The following is a 14,413-nucleotide window of genomic DNA, read 5'->3' as shown; positions in this document are numbered from 1 at the left end:
TTCCATTGCCGCGTAGCTGGACTGCACTCAGTTGACTTTTATTTTCCTGCCTACCCCAGGCTTGGCTTGTGCACTGGGGTGTGCTTGCTGCTAAAGGTCTTGCTTTCAGCCCCACAAGCCCAAGGTGAGGTGGTGTCTCTCTCTGAGGGTAGGTGGAGTTATTGGGGAGCTCAGCTGAGCTTGGTGTTCCTACCTTCTGGTTTTAGGTCCAGATATCTGGAGTACAAGACCAGCCTGGTACCTCAGCCAGGAGGTCGCGTTTGCAAGCGGAATAGGCTTTGCCTTAGCACTTCGGTAATTAAGACGCGCTACTACAAATGGCAGGCAGGAAACTGTGGGGACCTGATTGCCTTAGGACAAAAACGTTGCCAATTTTTCCGGCAAAAATGCTGAAGGTATGGAGATAAGGTAAGGTGGTTGATTTGAATTCTTGTGGTGGAGGGAGAAAAGGGGGGCAGGAGAGAATCTGCTCTGTGCTGGCAGAGGCTGGGCTGTCGGCTGTGCAAAGTGTTACTTTTCTGGATGCGGTTGTTGCTTGGGGCTTTGGATTATATTAGTGTGGAAAAAATGCCTCTGAGTGAAGGACCACAAATCATAGCTGGGCCAATAGGGAGGGAAAGAGGACTATAAAACAGGAAATCAATTTAATACTCGGTGGGTGTTTGCAGCGTGCTCACCCTTCCTTCAAATTGCCAAAGGAAAGATTAATTAAAGTTATATTGAGCAGCAAAAATGATGGAGGGCGTGAGATGGGGCTTGCATGGTACAGCTTTTTCCATAGTTAATTGACAAAGGCATTCTTGGATTTCATTACCCAGAACCTTGCCATCTCCTGCTCTTAAAGGGCAGCTGAAGCAATGATGGATTTCCAAGCCAATGTTGCTGCCTTGCAGGTTGAGCTAACGAGGAACGCTTCATAGGCACTTGGGGAAGGTGCTGCCTCTGTCAAGTAGTGCCACCATGCTATTTATGGGTCCTATCATTTAGGATCAGAGCATGAAACACTTTTATCTGCTTGTGGCTTTGGTTCCTGGTTCCCCCTTCCGCCAAGGTTGGCAGCTGTATGCACTGCAAGGTGGAGGTGTTGGCAGAGGACGGAGATAGCTGGTGGCTACATCTCTTGTCTCTGTCTGTTGCCTTTATTTAGTCAGAATAACTTTTGAGCAGGGTGTGACAAAGCTCTAAGAGGCCAGGGCTGCCTGCACTACTTGCTAACTGACAAACAGGGACATAAGAGTATGTGGCTTCCCTTTCCCTGCATCATGATCCAGCTGCCATCTCTGACCTTTATGTACTTTTCATGAAAAATTGCACCTGATCAGTGCTATCTTTGTGAGAGGCTTTTCCTGCTCGCACCAGCTGCTTTTCAGGGCTGTTGTGTATTACTTTCTACCTCTTTGGAGACACCAGGGCTTTGCCTTTGTGATGGAGTTTCAGGAGCCAACTCCTGTAAGCTGAGATGCAGCCCAAACTGCCAGGTTCTACCTATCTGTGGCTAGAGCATTTCCTCCCAATTTTTCCCTTGAAGATCTTCATTTGGTTTGATGCCAAAGCTTCCCTTGAATCCGGCTGGATATGAAGCTTTCTGCTCTTGTCCTTCTGAAAAGGAGCTGTGGCAGCCCTCTCTAAGGGTGTTTAAAAACTTTGTGGTGCAAGAAAGAGTTTCTACATACCATGCTGTTATAAGGGGAAGGCTCTGCTGTCTGCCCAGCAGTCCAAGGTCTGGTAATCCTGGAAGTTTGTTTTCTCTGTTGATTTCCATAATAAATTACTGAATATGCTCACTAGTGCAGGGCTGGGAGATGTAGAGCAGGCTGAAGCTTTGGATTAATTGGATGCAGCAGCTCCAGTCTTTATTGGCAATATGGGCACCATGGCCATGCCTGAGTTCTGTTGTGCATTATTGCTGTGACGGCTGATAGTGCCTGGCTGTGGGATACTGGAGGAAAGAACTTTCTTTGTTTAAAAAATATGTGTATGAATAAGAGTCTCTTGATGCAAGGCCAGCACTAGATGTTCCTAAAATCAATTGTATTTGATTAGGCCAAGAAGAGGAAAAAGTGATCGCAGCTTAGTGCAAATGCTGGGTTTGGCACTTCTAATACCAGCTAGGACAGAAGAAACAATGGCTGAGTTGGTTAAATTGCATGAAGTTGGCAAATCAAGGCTTTGTTTTTTGGTTTGCCTTTTTTTTGTGAGGGTTTTTTTTGGTGGGTTTTTTTTCTTTGCAAGGGCATGTTGCCAGGCTTTTGGCTTAAAGAGAAGATACCAGGTCTGTTCTGAGTCACCGTTGGCTTTTCCCCTGTGTGGCTCTGAACTCTGTGTAACTTGGAGAACAAACAGACCCATGAACACTACCCCTGTTTAAAAGCAATTTCCCTGCACCCTCTTCTACAGGCTAGGAAAGCGTCAGCTGCTCAGCTTGTGGATGTAGGTAGCTAAAGACACAAAATGTATGCTTTCTCATCAGCCCTGGATGCTCTAAAGAGAGGTTGTTGCTTCATAGTCCACTAGCTCAGTGCAGTAAAAGATGTTTTTCTTCCTAGCCTACCTTATATGCAAACTGCTTCCTCAAACACTAAGCAATAGCAAATGGAGAGATGTCCAAGGACGGGGGTGGTGTCCAGCTGGGGGCTAGACACTAGGGTGGAGGGAAGAAATGCTGAGCTGGCAGAAGTTGCAGAGGAAGAATCTCACTTTGAAGTGGTGGCACAGGGTGGGGGCATGCTGCTTGCACTTGGGAACAAGCTGGATCTGAAAGCCCTTCCTGGCTCGTGAGAAAAGCAGGTGCTGAAATTGAGCCCCCTCCTCAGCAGAATGGAGCATCCATGGCCATGGTGGAGTTGGACAGGAGCTGGGAAGGGTACCTGTGTCCCTCAGCAGGAGGGGGCCAGGGTTGCCTGGGCAGAAGGACAGCCAAGTGGGGGTAGAGATCAATACATTCATTTGTGGGTCTATGATAGCTTCTTCCTAAAGTCTGCTGCCTGCCTATGTGTAAAATGTGGCCAAGGGGCGCTCTGCAGGCTGCATACAGCTTTCGGAGAGAACAGTTCAGAGATGCACAGCCAAAGCCCTGTCTCGTATCAGCATTGCCATGGGACGTGCACAGTCACCTAGGGCAGAAAGCAGAGAGAGCAAAAATGTTAGGAAGCTCACATAGATCAATTTAATTTGCATGAAAACAGGAGGGGTTAAACCAGTCCCTTGGGTTCTGCACATCGGATTACAGGGGAGTAGCATCCTTAACCCTGTAAGGCACGCTGAAGAATTGGGCAGCAGACATCCCCCTGCAGTATTTTCTTATGAAGAGGCAGGTGTTTAACCATTTAAAAGCCCGTAGAGGGAGCTGCTTTGCTGCCTGTGGCATGGATTTCCCTGCTCTGTGTGTTCATGTATGCCCTCCTGCGTTGCTCATTGTACCAGGAATGGATTCATAGATCACTGGACTGGAGTGACTGCCATGTCGATGTGGAAAAGATGAAGACCTTGAGTGAGGAAGCAACCGGCAGCAGGAGAGTTATGAATATTAAAAGGAAAAGATCTTTCTCCTAAACTAATTATGGCAGGCAGTATAATCCATGCCACTGAATCGTTCAGTTCTCGGTTAAAATAATGTGGCATTCAGCCAAGGGAGAGCATGTGTTGTTCCTTAAAGCTGGTCATTGTGTAGGCTCACATGTATGTTCGCAGCTTTGGACAAACTCAAGCCCAAAGTATTTCTTCGTTCCTGCATCGTCACCTTTCAGGAAAGGAAATTCATTGAACATGAATCGGAATTTCTGGCCTAATTCGGTCTCCTGCAGATAACTTCCCAAGAGAGGATGCTGTGGGAGCACTACACATGATAATTTAGGCAATTCAGGTTTCTGCGGAAGTCTGAACAGGGATTCAGACTCTGATTCCCAGAAGGTTTTGATATTCTTGAAATATTTGTTGCCGTTTAGAAGTGGACCATCGTCTTAGACATTCCTCCACAAACTGAGACTCGTTTTGGAAACGAAACGTGCTCCCTGGGCAGGGGAACTCCTGCTCACTGAAAACTGAATTGCCGAGTCCCTATTGCCAGGAAACCCCGCTCATGCCAGGCGGCAGCTCTGGCTCCAGACACCCTTGCTGTGTGGAGGGGTTTACCGCCAGAGCTTTCAATCCAGCTTATCCCTAAAGCTGGCCAGTGGGAAACTTCTGATCGTTCCTACTGAGGAGAAACAAACTGATCCAGATGAAAACGTAATGGCCAAATATGGCAATCTTGATGCTTTTCTTTTACTCATTACTGCCGCTTGTTTCCCATCCTCCTTTGGCTTGAGTGTTTGATGCTCAGGATCTGGCCCTATTTCCAAAGTGTTGGTTTGGGATTTTTTCTCTCTCTTCTTTCACTGGTTTCTGCCTTATTTTGAGACTTTGCTCTTCCCTCTAACACAATTGTTATTTTGCCCAAAAGATGTGTTGGGCTTTTTCTTCAAGGTATAAATCTTTCTTAGCATACTTCAGAATACTGTTCTGCTGGTTCCTCTGCCAGCAGGCCGTTCAGCAACAGCAGCAGACCTGTCTTCCTGCGAAGAAAGAAATATGGAGGTGCTGGGAGCGCACTTTGATCTGTTGATTTACTTATTTATTGTTAGACTGCAGAGCGTTAGCCCTAATGAAAGTGTGGCCAGCCCTGAAAATTAAGTCTCCCAGCGCTCACACCTGTCAGTCTGGGAAGCGTCAGCAAATGCTCAAAAACAACTTGCGTGTTTTTGCCAGCGCATAAATAGTCATATTGTTGTTTGCCAGGAGGTGGCACTCATTATTGCCTACCTGTCTCTGCATATGCCCAGCGCTCCTTGCCTGTAGCTCATGTCGCTAAGGTGGGACGTTGGTTTTCCCTTGTGCTATTTGGATATGGTACAATCAACTCTAGAACAAGAGGAGCTGGTGCCCTAGGATCTTTCAGTAATGCAGATGATGGAGAGCAGAGATCTAGGTGGGGATAGAGAGAATCATAGAATAGAATCATAGAATCATTGAGGTTGGAAAAGACCTCTAAGATCATCGAGTCCAACCGTCAACCCAACACCACCATGCCCACTAAACCATGTCCCTAAGCGCCTCATCTACACGTCTTTTAAATACCTCCAGGGATGGGGACTCCACCACTTCCCTGGGCAGCCTGTTCCAATGTTTAACCACTCTTTCAGTCAAGAAATTTTTCCTTACATCCAATCTAAACCTCCCCTGGCGCAACTTGAGGCCGTTTCCTCTCGTCCTATCGCTTGTTACTTCAGAGAAAAGACCAACACCCACCTCGCTACAACCTCCTTTCAGGTAGTTGTAGAGAGCGATGAGGTCTCCCCTCAGCCTCCTCTTCTCCAGGCTAAACAACCCCAGTTCCCTCAGCCGCTCCTCACCAGACTTGTTCTCCAGACCCCTCACCAGCCTCGTTGCCCTTCTCTGGACACGCTCCAGCACCTCGACGTCCTTCTTGTAGTGAGGGGCCCAAAACTGAACACAGTATTCGAGGTGCGGCCTCACCAGTGCCGAGTACAGGGGCACGATCACTTCCCTACTCCTGCTGGCCACACTATTTCTGATACAGGCCAGGATGCCATTGGCCTTCTTGGCCGCCTGGGCACACTGCCGGCTCATGTTCAGCCGGCTGTCAACCAACACCCCCAGGTCCTTCTCTGCTGGGCAGCTTTCCAGCCACTCTTCCCCAAGCCTGTAGCGCTGCATGGGGTTGTTGTAGATATCGCCCCTTACAAATACATGGGTGATTGATCTCATGGGTGGGTTCAGAACACATCCTGCGATTGCACTGTGAGCCGCAAGCAGCCAGTGTGGCTCATCACTGGGGTGACACAGTTGAGTCTGTGTCAGGCAGACACAGATGTTTGTTGATGCTCACAAAACTGGAGATGCCAAGGTTAATTGTGCAAACGCTTCTTCATTGGGTATTTTGCATTGGCCCGAGCGGTCATGAGGCATCCCCGCTTGGGAGCCCAGCTATCATCTACACACAGAGGTCATGAACACTGGCGAAAGCTGAGTTTGAGTCAGTATTGATGAAACAAGTCTGAGGCACCTACCTGGATTCACATTGCTATTTGTTTTCCGTGCTTGTTGCTGTACTGCACTGTGGGAAACCTGCTGAGCAAGAGTAAAGTCCTTCTAGCAAAACTGTGTTAAAACTATGCTGGAAGAGCTAAAATGAACTCTGTCAGCGTGAGCTGTGCCAGCTGGTTGCAAGTTGAGACAAGACCCTCGAGCTGACGATATACACTAACTTAGCATGGCTCTGGCCCCACAGAAAGAGGGCTCCTTTGGCTCGAGTCAGAGGGCATAGCCCTCAATCTAGGTTCAGATCCCATTCAGCACCTAAAACCTGCCATTTCTTAATAAAAGCCTCAGTCGGTGAAAGAGTCTGTTTGAGGCGGAGTGGAATGGAGGGAGCTTTCTCGGCAGGCAGGGTATGCCTGTTTCCAAGGCCTCTTCCTCTGTGAACCTCTGTCACAGCTGGTCCCGAGGGGTGCTACAGGGAAAATTGCTGTGGTCTCCTGTAGCGTCCAGAGGCTGACCGCTTTGTTGACCCCTGTCATCAGGGTAAATCTATCGCCTGTACTGATGCCCTGGTGCAGGAATGGGGGCTTCCTGGCAAGGGGTCATGGCAGGCAAATGGGTGAAAGTTTTGCTCCAGCTTGGTGGCCGGACATCAGTTCAAACACAGACGTTGGGTGACATTTCTCAAGCGTGGAGTTATATTCTTCTTCTGCCAGCTCAAGTGGCTCTCATATACTTGTATATATGACTTGTATAAAGTCGGAGCTGACTGCGGTGAGGGTGAAGGATACCTGTCCCCAGGTATTTGTCTTGAAGTGTTAGAGATCAGCCTGTTTTTAACAAATGACAGTACTGCATTTTGTTTTGAGATGTAGTTTTCTGGCTGAATACCAGAAGCTTTTCTGAGTGATTTTTTTTCCTACTTGTTGTCTTGGGGGGGGGGGGGGGGAGAAAAAATAGAAAGGACAAGAATTCTGTTAAAAGGCCTGGATGAAACACACTTTTCATGGAAAAGGAATATTTTAAACTGTTGTGAACACTTTTGTATTGAGTTCCCATAAAAGACAGCAAAATTATTTTTCTCCCCTGAAATCAGATTGTGCTACTCAGGACTAGGGAAAGGAGAAGACGCAAGCAAGGAATGGGAGAAGGGAATTGCTTCGGGGTATTGGGGGCAAAAACAGGTTGGAGGTGATTTGCAGGGCAGAGCGGTGAAGATTTTAGAAAGACACTTTGGGCTGTCACATTGCTTTGGAGTGGGAGCCTGCTAGAGCCCCCCCAAAAAAAGTTACTGTGGAAAATGAGGACTGTGGAGGCATTGGTGGATTTGGACTCTGTGGTTGTGTGTGAAGCACCTGGAGAAACTGTTCAGCCTGTCCTCTGCCTAGAAGGAGGTGTTCTCCTTCCCAGTCCCATCTGCCATACCTTCCAGGCGTCATGGCACCTCTGTGCTCCGCACGCAATGCAGGCACCAGCACGTGGACTGTTTTCCTGGGCCAGGAATGTGCTGAAAATGAAGACAGCTTGCCAGGCTGCTTTTTTCATTTGGGTGCTGGATTGTTTTGTTAAACACAGTCGTCCTTCCCCTTTGCCCCAACAGACAAATGCTGTCCGGCTGCATATGCTGGGAGGTGGTGAGGTTAAACATTCGGGGTGGTTGGTGCAGGTTACTAGTCCAGCGTGGAAGCAAACTCTCTCATATTGGCTCCATCAACCTCAGTAAGAGCTGCTCTGTTCTTACTATCCAGAGCGACTAATGCATTGTCTTAAAGAAAAGCTGGCACGCTGTTGCACGGAGTGTTAAGAGTTTGCACCTGGCTTTACACTGCAGAGCTCTCTGCCAAGAGAAATACTGGTTTCCAAGTTTGTTAGCCTGCTGTGTGGAGACTTTAAATTTTTGTTTGTTTGTTTTTGTTTTCTTTTTTGGAAATCCTCCCACATTAAATTAAAAAGGAGACCTTGGTAAAGGAAATCAGAAGGGATGCTTTGAGATGCTTCATTTGCCAGCAGTCTCTGAACTTGTGACCCTTTAAAATAAAGTACTTGGGCTTTCCTGTGGGACAGCTCCCTTGGGGTGGAAGCAAGCATCTTTCAGGCTTGCGTGCCTTTAGGAAGGAGCCTTTGACAGCACAGGAGAAGTTGCAGCGCAGCATTCTCAGCCGGGACTTCCAGCGAGGAAAGTTGTTCAGCTGGTTCGGGACCGTGATAAATCATGGTTCCCCTGGAGCACGCTGGGACTGCAGAGAGCTGGAAATAAATGCTAGGGAAATTCAGCTTTTGTAGTGGGCCATCTCTCAGGATGATGTATGACTTTGTAACAGAAAGAGATTCCTTTGCTAGGGCTGGGAGAAAACTGCTGCCTTCCATTGGGAAGGAAAATGTAACAATTCTGTTGATGTAAATCCATGCTGCAGGCTTGCCCTGAAAGCTGTGCTTTGGCATGGGCTACCTTAGCCTGAGTAACAAACTGTGTGGTACTAATGGAAAAGAGCCACTGAGAGCCCAAGGTGGTGACAATTAGTTTGGGGCTGAAATGGGATGATAGGTTTGGCGGGAGGGTAGGGAATGGATATCTAGTTGGCCAGTATAATAGTGACTTACCGAATGTGGCTGGGGAGGGAATCAGATGGCATGGGATGCTGTTTGCATCTCTGCCCTTGACTGCTACATTGTCCTGAGCAAATAATTTCTCTGGATGGATAAAATGTCTTGTCTTCAAATTGCAGTCACAGGAGCATATGTCTCTGCTTTCTTCCACTGGCCATCCCCAATCAGCTTGTGATGTTTGGCCATGCTGGTAGACTTGTTAGCTGGTGGGGATCTGACAGTATTTTAGGTTCTTCTCTGTTCATTGTGAGGGCTTGGATTGCCAAGAAGTTGGGGAGAGGCCGAGTTCTGTGTTTGTGTAGCAAACAGAGGCTCTGTCCTAGTTATAACCGATGTCAGTCTGTGTATAGGTTTGTCTGCACTAACTATGGTCTCTTCTGGAGCTCTTGCCGTATTTCTGTACTCTGGGGTTTGGTAGCACTGTTAAGGAGACCCAACCAAAAAGCCAGAGCCAGCCTCCTTTGACGCTGTCTCCCATTCCTCTGCTGTGGCCAGGTAACCAGGGGGAGACAGCTTTGTTCCCGGGAAAGGGGGAAGCATCTGAGTCCCCCCCGGCTCATGCCAGGGCTTTGCTGCTCGCAGCAGCTCTTGGCTGGGGCAGTTTGCGGTAGCTGGGATGTGCCCAGTAGCAGGCAAAGACTTCTTGCCGTTCCCATGTCCCAGAACAGTGACGTTGGCAAATGCTATTGTACCAACTGAGGTGCTGAGATGCAGAACAGAGGAGGCAAGTGCTGCATCAGAACCAGTGCCACGTTGTATCGGAAAAAACTCTCTGAGTTAACCTTTCATAATTCAGTTGCCACAGATCTGATTGCAGGTTTCTGATATTCAGGCAAAGGTCCATATTTCATTTGGTCTTGGCAGTAAAAGTGAGATGATCAGTAAAACCCATTTGTTTCTCAGGCCTAACATGCTTTGATCGGTGATGTTGCTAGTGTAGCAATGGGATGTTTTCCCCCCCAAGTAATGCAAATGTTGTTGGCTTAAGAGAAGAAAAAATGATTCCATCAAATCTGGTCGCTGTTGCAGACAGCAACTCAACATTGCTCCTTGCCTGACATACTGAGTTCTCTTGAACTGTACCACCAATTAATTTGCTCTGGGATTGGTTGGGTTTTTTTTATTTTTCATCAACCTATGCAGGCTTCTCGTATGAGTTTTAACAGCTCTGTTCGTAACCTGTTTGTTATCTCTGAAAGATCTGTTCTGCTTGGTCAACTGCTTCATCGCCTGTGTTTATTTTGTTCAAATTCCCAAAATGGTGACTATACACTGCAGCATCAACTGGGTCAGGATACTCTCGGGGTATAATTGTTTCCACTCAAATGATTTCCAGTCTGTTTCTCTAAGCTGTGAATGTGAAGGTATGAGTTTGTTTACCTTATTTTCATGGCTTCTGGCTGAAACACAAGGATTCTTACAAAATTTAAAACTCTGCAAACTTAAATCTGGGTAACTGATCCACGAAGGGACAAATAACTGGCGTTTCTCCACCAAAGTGGAAATGGTAGGCTGGCTCTCAGCTTGGGTTTAGACCAATGCAGCGTGTCTGAGTACTAACCATGTGTACGAGGTCCTGCAGGCTGACAGCTGTAGCCTTTAGGTATACGCTGCTGAGCTTGCTGTCCTCCTGTCTTGTGCAAATTGTTAGCCTGGGGATGGTGCGGATGCAACAGCTGAGTCAGGATCTGAGCTGTGACTTAGCTAGTTCCTTCACACTGACTAGGGAACTGCCAGTGATTGTCCCTCCTGTAGGCTTTAATGAAGAGCGAACGCCACCACCTTAGTGCCTGGTTGAGAGCCAGACCTATAATAATGAGTAACACAAGGAATCCCAGCTAATCATCTCCTTTTGGTGGATCTGCACAGTGGCTCAATTTAAATGCTGTCACCCGGCCTCCACCGACGTCCACTCCACCTGTACTTTTAAAGCTGCTGCTGTGTATTACCTTTTTCTGGTCCATGGAGTAATAGCCTTTTAGGTGCGATACGGGCCACATAGGAACTGTACTTTCCTTCCAAAATAAAAACTAAACTAATTGCAGTTTGTTTCTCTCCAGCTGCCTTTTGGGGAGATATCGCTTTAGATGAAGATGATCTGAAGCTGTTTCAAATAGACAGAACTGTTGACTTAACAAAGCACTCAGATGGCAACGCAAGACACACTTCAGGTAAGGGCAGCCCTGGGGTGGCGATGCCTTCTTTCCCCTGGTTTTATCCTTAGGGAGGAAGGAGTTCCCTCTCACTCGTGATGCCTGTTCCCACAGCCAGGGAGGTGCATGCAGAGCTTAACTATGTGACTGAGGGTGGGATCCAACTCTGAGCTTTGTTACATAAAAACCGAGTCGCATTTGACGTAGCCAATCCTATCTTGTCTGAGGGAGAAGATTTTCAAATTTACAGCACTGGTCTCTTTCCACGAGGAACTGTCTCTCTGCTAATTTGGAAGGAAATGTGTTTGAAATAGGGACACTCAGTTTGGCATTAATTTTGACTCTTATTGTCCTCCCCCCTTTTCGTGCAATGTATGATCTTAATGGAATAATGCATTTTTTCAGCTGTCTACCTAGGTAAAACCCGCTGCAGTCTTGCATACAGACCACCCTTGAAGTGATGTTATAATTGAAACAGGTTAACAATTGTGCTGATTTTTCTGTAAAGCCCATAGATGGGGTAACATATGCTAGTGTTGCCCCCCTACACAGCTCTTACGTATGCTCAGTCTTGTGCCAGACCAGAGTTGTTTCTTGACTCAGGAGCTCTGACTGGACTCCAGCTCTAATGGTCCCTGAAACACTCTGCAACTGGTTTGGAGGGTTTGGAGGGCTCCCTGCAGTATTGTTGCCTCTACTCTACTTTATGCTGGCAAGAGAGAAATTGTTGGAAGTCTGAGCTCTGAGACACACTGGAAAGACTGGAGACAGAGCAGGTCAGGACAAACTTCTTTTCTCTCTCTGCTGATATGCTGTTAGGTTAGCAAGTAGGATGAAAGATTGGGTAGAGGCAAATCACTGAAATCACATTTTTACCTGACCGCTGTGCATCTCAGTTCATACTGTATCATTCATAAGGACTGGTGGATGATTCTGTATCCTTGTGACTGCCTAGCTTTAGTTTCAGAGCATCTAAGCACTGTGTAGGTCCTGTTCTGGGGATCCACGCTCCAGCTTGCTGTTGGGCTGAGTATGAAAGATGTCACATCCACCTCCCAACAGAGAGGCATGCTTTTGATGTTGATGTAACTGATTAAACTCATGCAGATGGGGAAATTCTGGGCAGAGGAGGGCTGTCCAGTTCTTCGGATTACGGATTGCTCCCTGGAAATGCAATTATCCTGCGTTGTCATGTCACTTAGCCCATTCGTGTCATGTTTCGGGCTGTGGCACGTTCTCAGGTGATAGGTGATTAGGAGTAGGTTGCCTTCAGAGCAGAAGGTAAACCAGAAAATGAGGACTGGGTAAGTAGGACAGGCAGCGTTCATCTCTTCCACATCCCTTTGTCAGCTCCTGAAGTTAAACAAGGAGACTGCTGGGGAAGCAAAGCCAGACGATGTTTGACTGTATTAGTTTGCTATGGTGGCTTTTTCAGTTGTCTTATCTAGCACATTTCTTTCACTCAGCACTGATGCCAGACCTGCACCATCTGTCAAATGAACTGAATTTTATAACCCACATCTGTATCATGTAATGCAGGTGCTGGTCTCACAACCATAGCTCATGTTGTGTGGTTGGATTAGACTCTTCCTGGCACCTTTTATACACTTCAAACTCATACACTTCAAACTCATTTGAAGACAATTTACCTAAAGAAAAATAGAATAGAATAGAATAGAATCATTGAGGTTGGAAAAGACCTCTAAGATCATCGAGTCCAATCGTCAACCCAACACCACCATGCCCACTAAACCATGTCCCTAAGCGCCTCATCTACACGTCTTTTAAATACTTCCAGGGATGGTGACTCAACCACTTCCCTGGGCAGCCTGTTCCAATGTTTCACCACTCTTTCAGTAAAGAAATTTTTCCTTACATCCAATCTAAACCTCCCCTGGCGCAACTTGAGGCCATTTCCTCTCGTCCTATCGCTTGTTACTTGGGAGAAGAGACCGACACCCACCTCGCTACAACCTCCTGTCAGGGAGTTGTAGAGAGCGATGAGGTCTCCCCTCAGCCTCCTCTTCTCCAGGCTAAACAACCCCAGTTCCCTCAGCCGCTCCTCACCAGACTTGTTCTCCAGACCCCTCACCAGCCTCGTTGCCCTTCTCTGGACACGCTCCAGCACCTCAACGTCCTTCTTGTAGTGAGGGGCCCAAAACTGAACACAGTATTCGAGGTGCGGCCTCACCAGTGCCGAGTACAGGGGCACCATCACTTCCCTACTCCTGCTGGCCACACTATTTCTGATACAGGCCATATTGACTGAGACAAAGCTGGTGCATCATACGGTGCTTTGCACTAGGCGAATGGTGATGTCATGTCACTCACTTGGCCCTGTCCTCATCTCCGGCAGGCTTCATTTGTCCCCCTGGATTTCAGCCCCTGGAAGTGCGAGCTGATAAACGGGCAGCCCCCGTCACTGTCATGCTTTCTGCAGAGCATGCACAGAGGGATCTCTGTGTTCACCTGCCCTGGGAGGGGGCTCTCTACAGGGGCAGGAAAGGTTGATTCTTCTCTTGTGGGGCTTGCTTGACACTCATGTGAATTGTAAGAGGGTGGTCTACTTCAGCATGGTGGGGATTGGGACCCATTCTTCCCTGGGAGAAAGTCCTGCGCTCTGCTTTTTTATTTCCAGTGGGAAGAATGCAACCTCTGTACAGAAACAGCCTAAGACCTTTTATGAATGGGACCCCTTGAATTATAACATTTCAGAGTTTCCTAAAGCTGTTAATCGGATTAGTTGTATAGTGGAGGAAGTACTTAATACGTATATACAGACACACAGGCTCTTCGTATCTGGGAGCTGCAGTTCTGAACACACTATTAGGCCAGGCATTCTTCTTCCCCTCTATTGTCTCCTTGTCCCCAGAAAATGTTGTTCGGATGGGAGGAGGGGTGAAAATTGTGCCATTTGACACTGTTGGGCTGTTTATGGGCATAGATTCTGCTAGTTTGTGTGGAGCATCTGCAGCTGTCAGGCTCTGGAGGAAGAATGAGGTTCCCATGTTCTGATGGGTGACAGGAGACATGGTTCTTCACTGGATCCAACTGAAGATGATCTGTTTTAGTAAAAGCTCTACCTTGGTTCATGAGGGCTGAGTCCGTCAGATGTTTAAAGCTTTCCCATTCCAACTCCTCCTCTTCACCTTCTTTCAGTCTCCTGTCTAGAAAGATAGCTATGCCCTTCTCTAGGCCCTTGAGAGAGGGGCAGGGAATCTGATCTGAGGACAACCTCGATTCTGCCACAGATCTATGTGCTGAGCTTAATTTCACAGCGTGGATGTGCTCCAGGCTTGTTTTCTGCATTAATTTCCTACTTGCAGAAATGCTATAATCGCTGTTCAGACCCTCAAAATTTGTGAGCCTGCTTGAGAGTGGGATGCCTTTTATTTTGCTGAATCAGCAGTGCCCCTGGTTTGGCTTCTGGGAGAATGAGGTGCCTTGAAGGTCAGTGTTTCCAAGCGTTTTCTCAGCAAATATTGGAGCTAGTGTTTCATTCCCAAATAGCATTGTCCTCCTGGTAAAGTCACAGAGCATGGTTCCTTCCCTCTGAGGGACGTTGGCTCAGATCTCTCTGGCTCATGTGGGATTCACGGTTAGGGGTAGTTGTC

The 14,413-nt window shown here is 47.5% G+C and overlaps 1 protein-coding gene across 2 annotated transcripts in view; it reads left to right on the top strand.

Annotated features, from left to right (window-relative positions):
* TLL2 (tolloid like 2) overlaps positions 1 to 14,413 on the top strand; it is a 100,243-nt gene that overhangs the window by 24,883 nt on the left and 60,947 nt on the right. For both annotated transcript variants that reach the window (XM_076338595.1, XM_076338596.1), the window contains exon 2: positions 10,707 to 10,817. In XM_076338595.1, the coding sequence (XP_076194710.1) occupies positions 10,707 to 10,817 (111 nt within the window). The remainder of the gene's footprint in view (positions 1 to 10,706; positions 10,818 to 14,413) is intronic.

Source organism: Aptenodytes patagonicus, chromosome 5 (assembly GCF_965638725.1).
Source record: "Aptenodytes patagonicus chromosome 5, bAptPat1.pri.cur, whole genome shotgun sequence".
Taxonomy (NCBI): Eukaryota; Metazoa; Chordata; class Aves; order Sphenisciformes; family Spheniscidae; genus Aptenodytes; species Aptenodytes patagonicus.
Note: the sequence above shows the minus strand (reverse complement) of the source record. Positions and strands in the feature narration are given on the sequence as shown.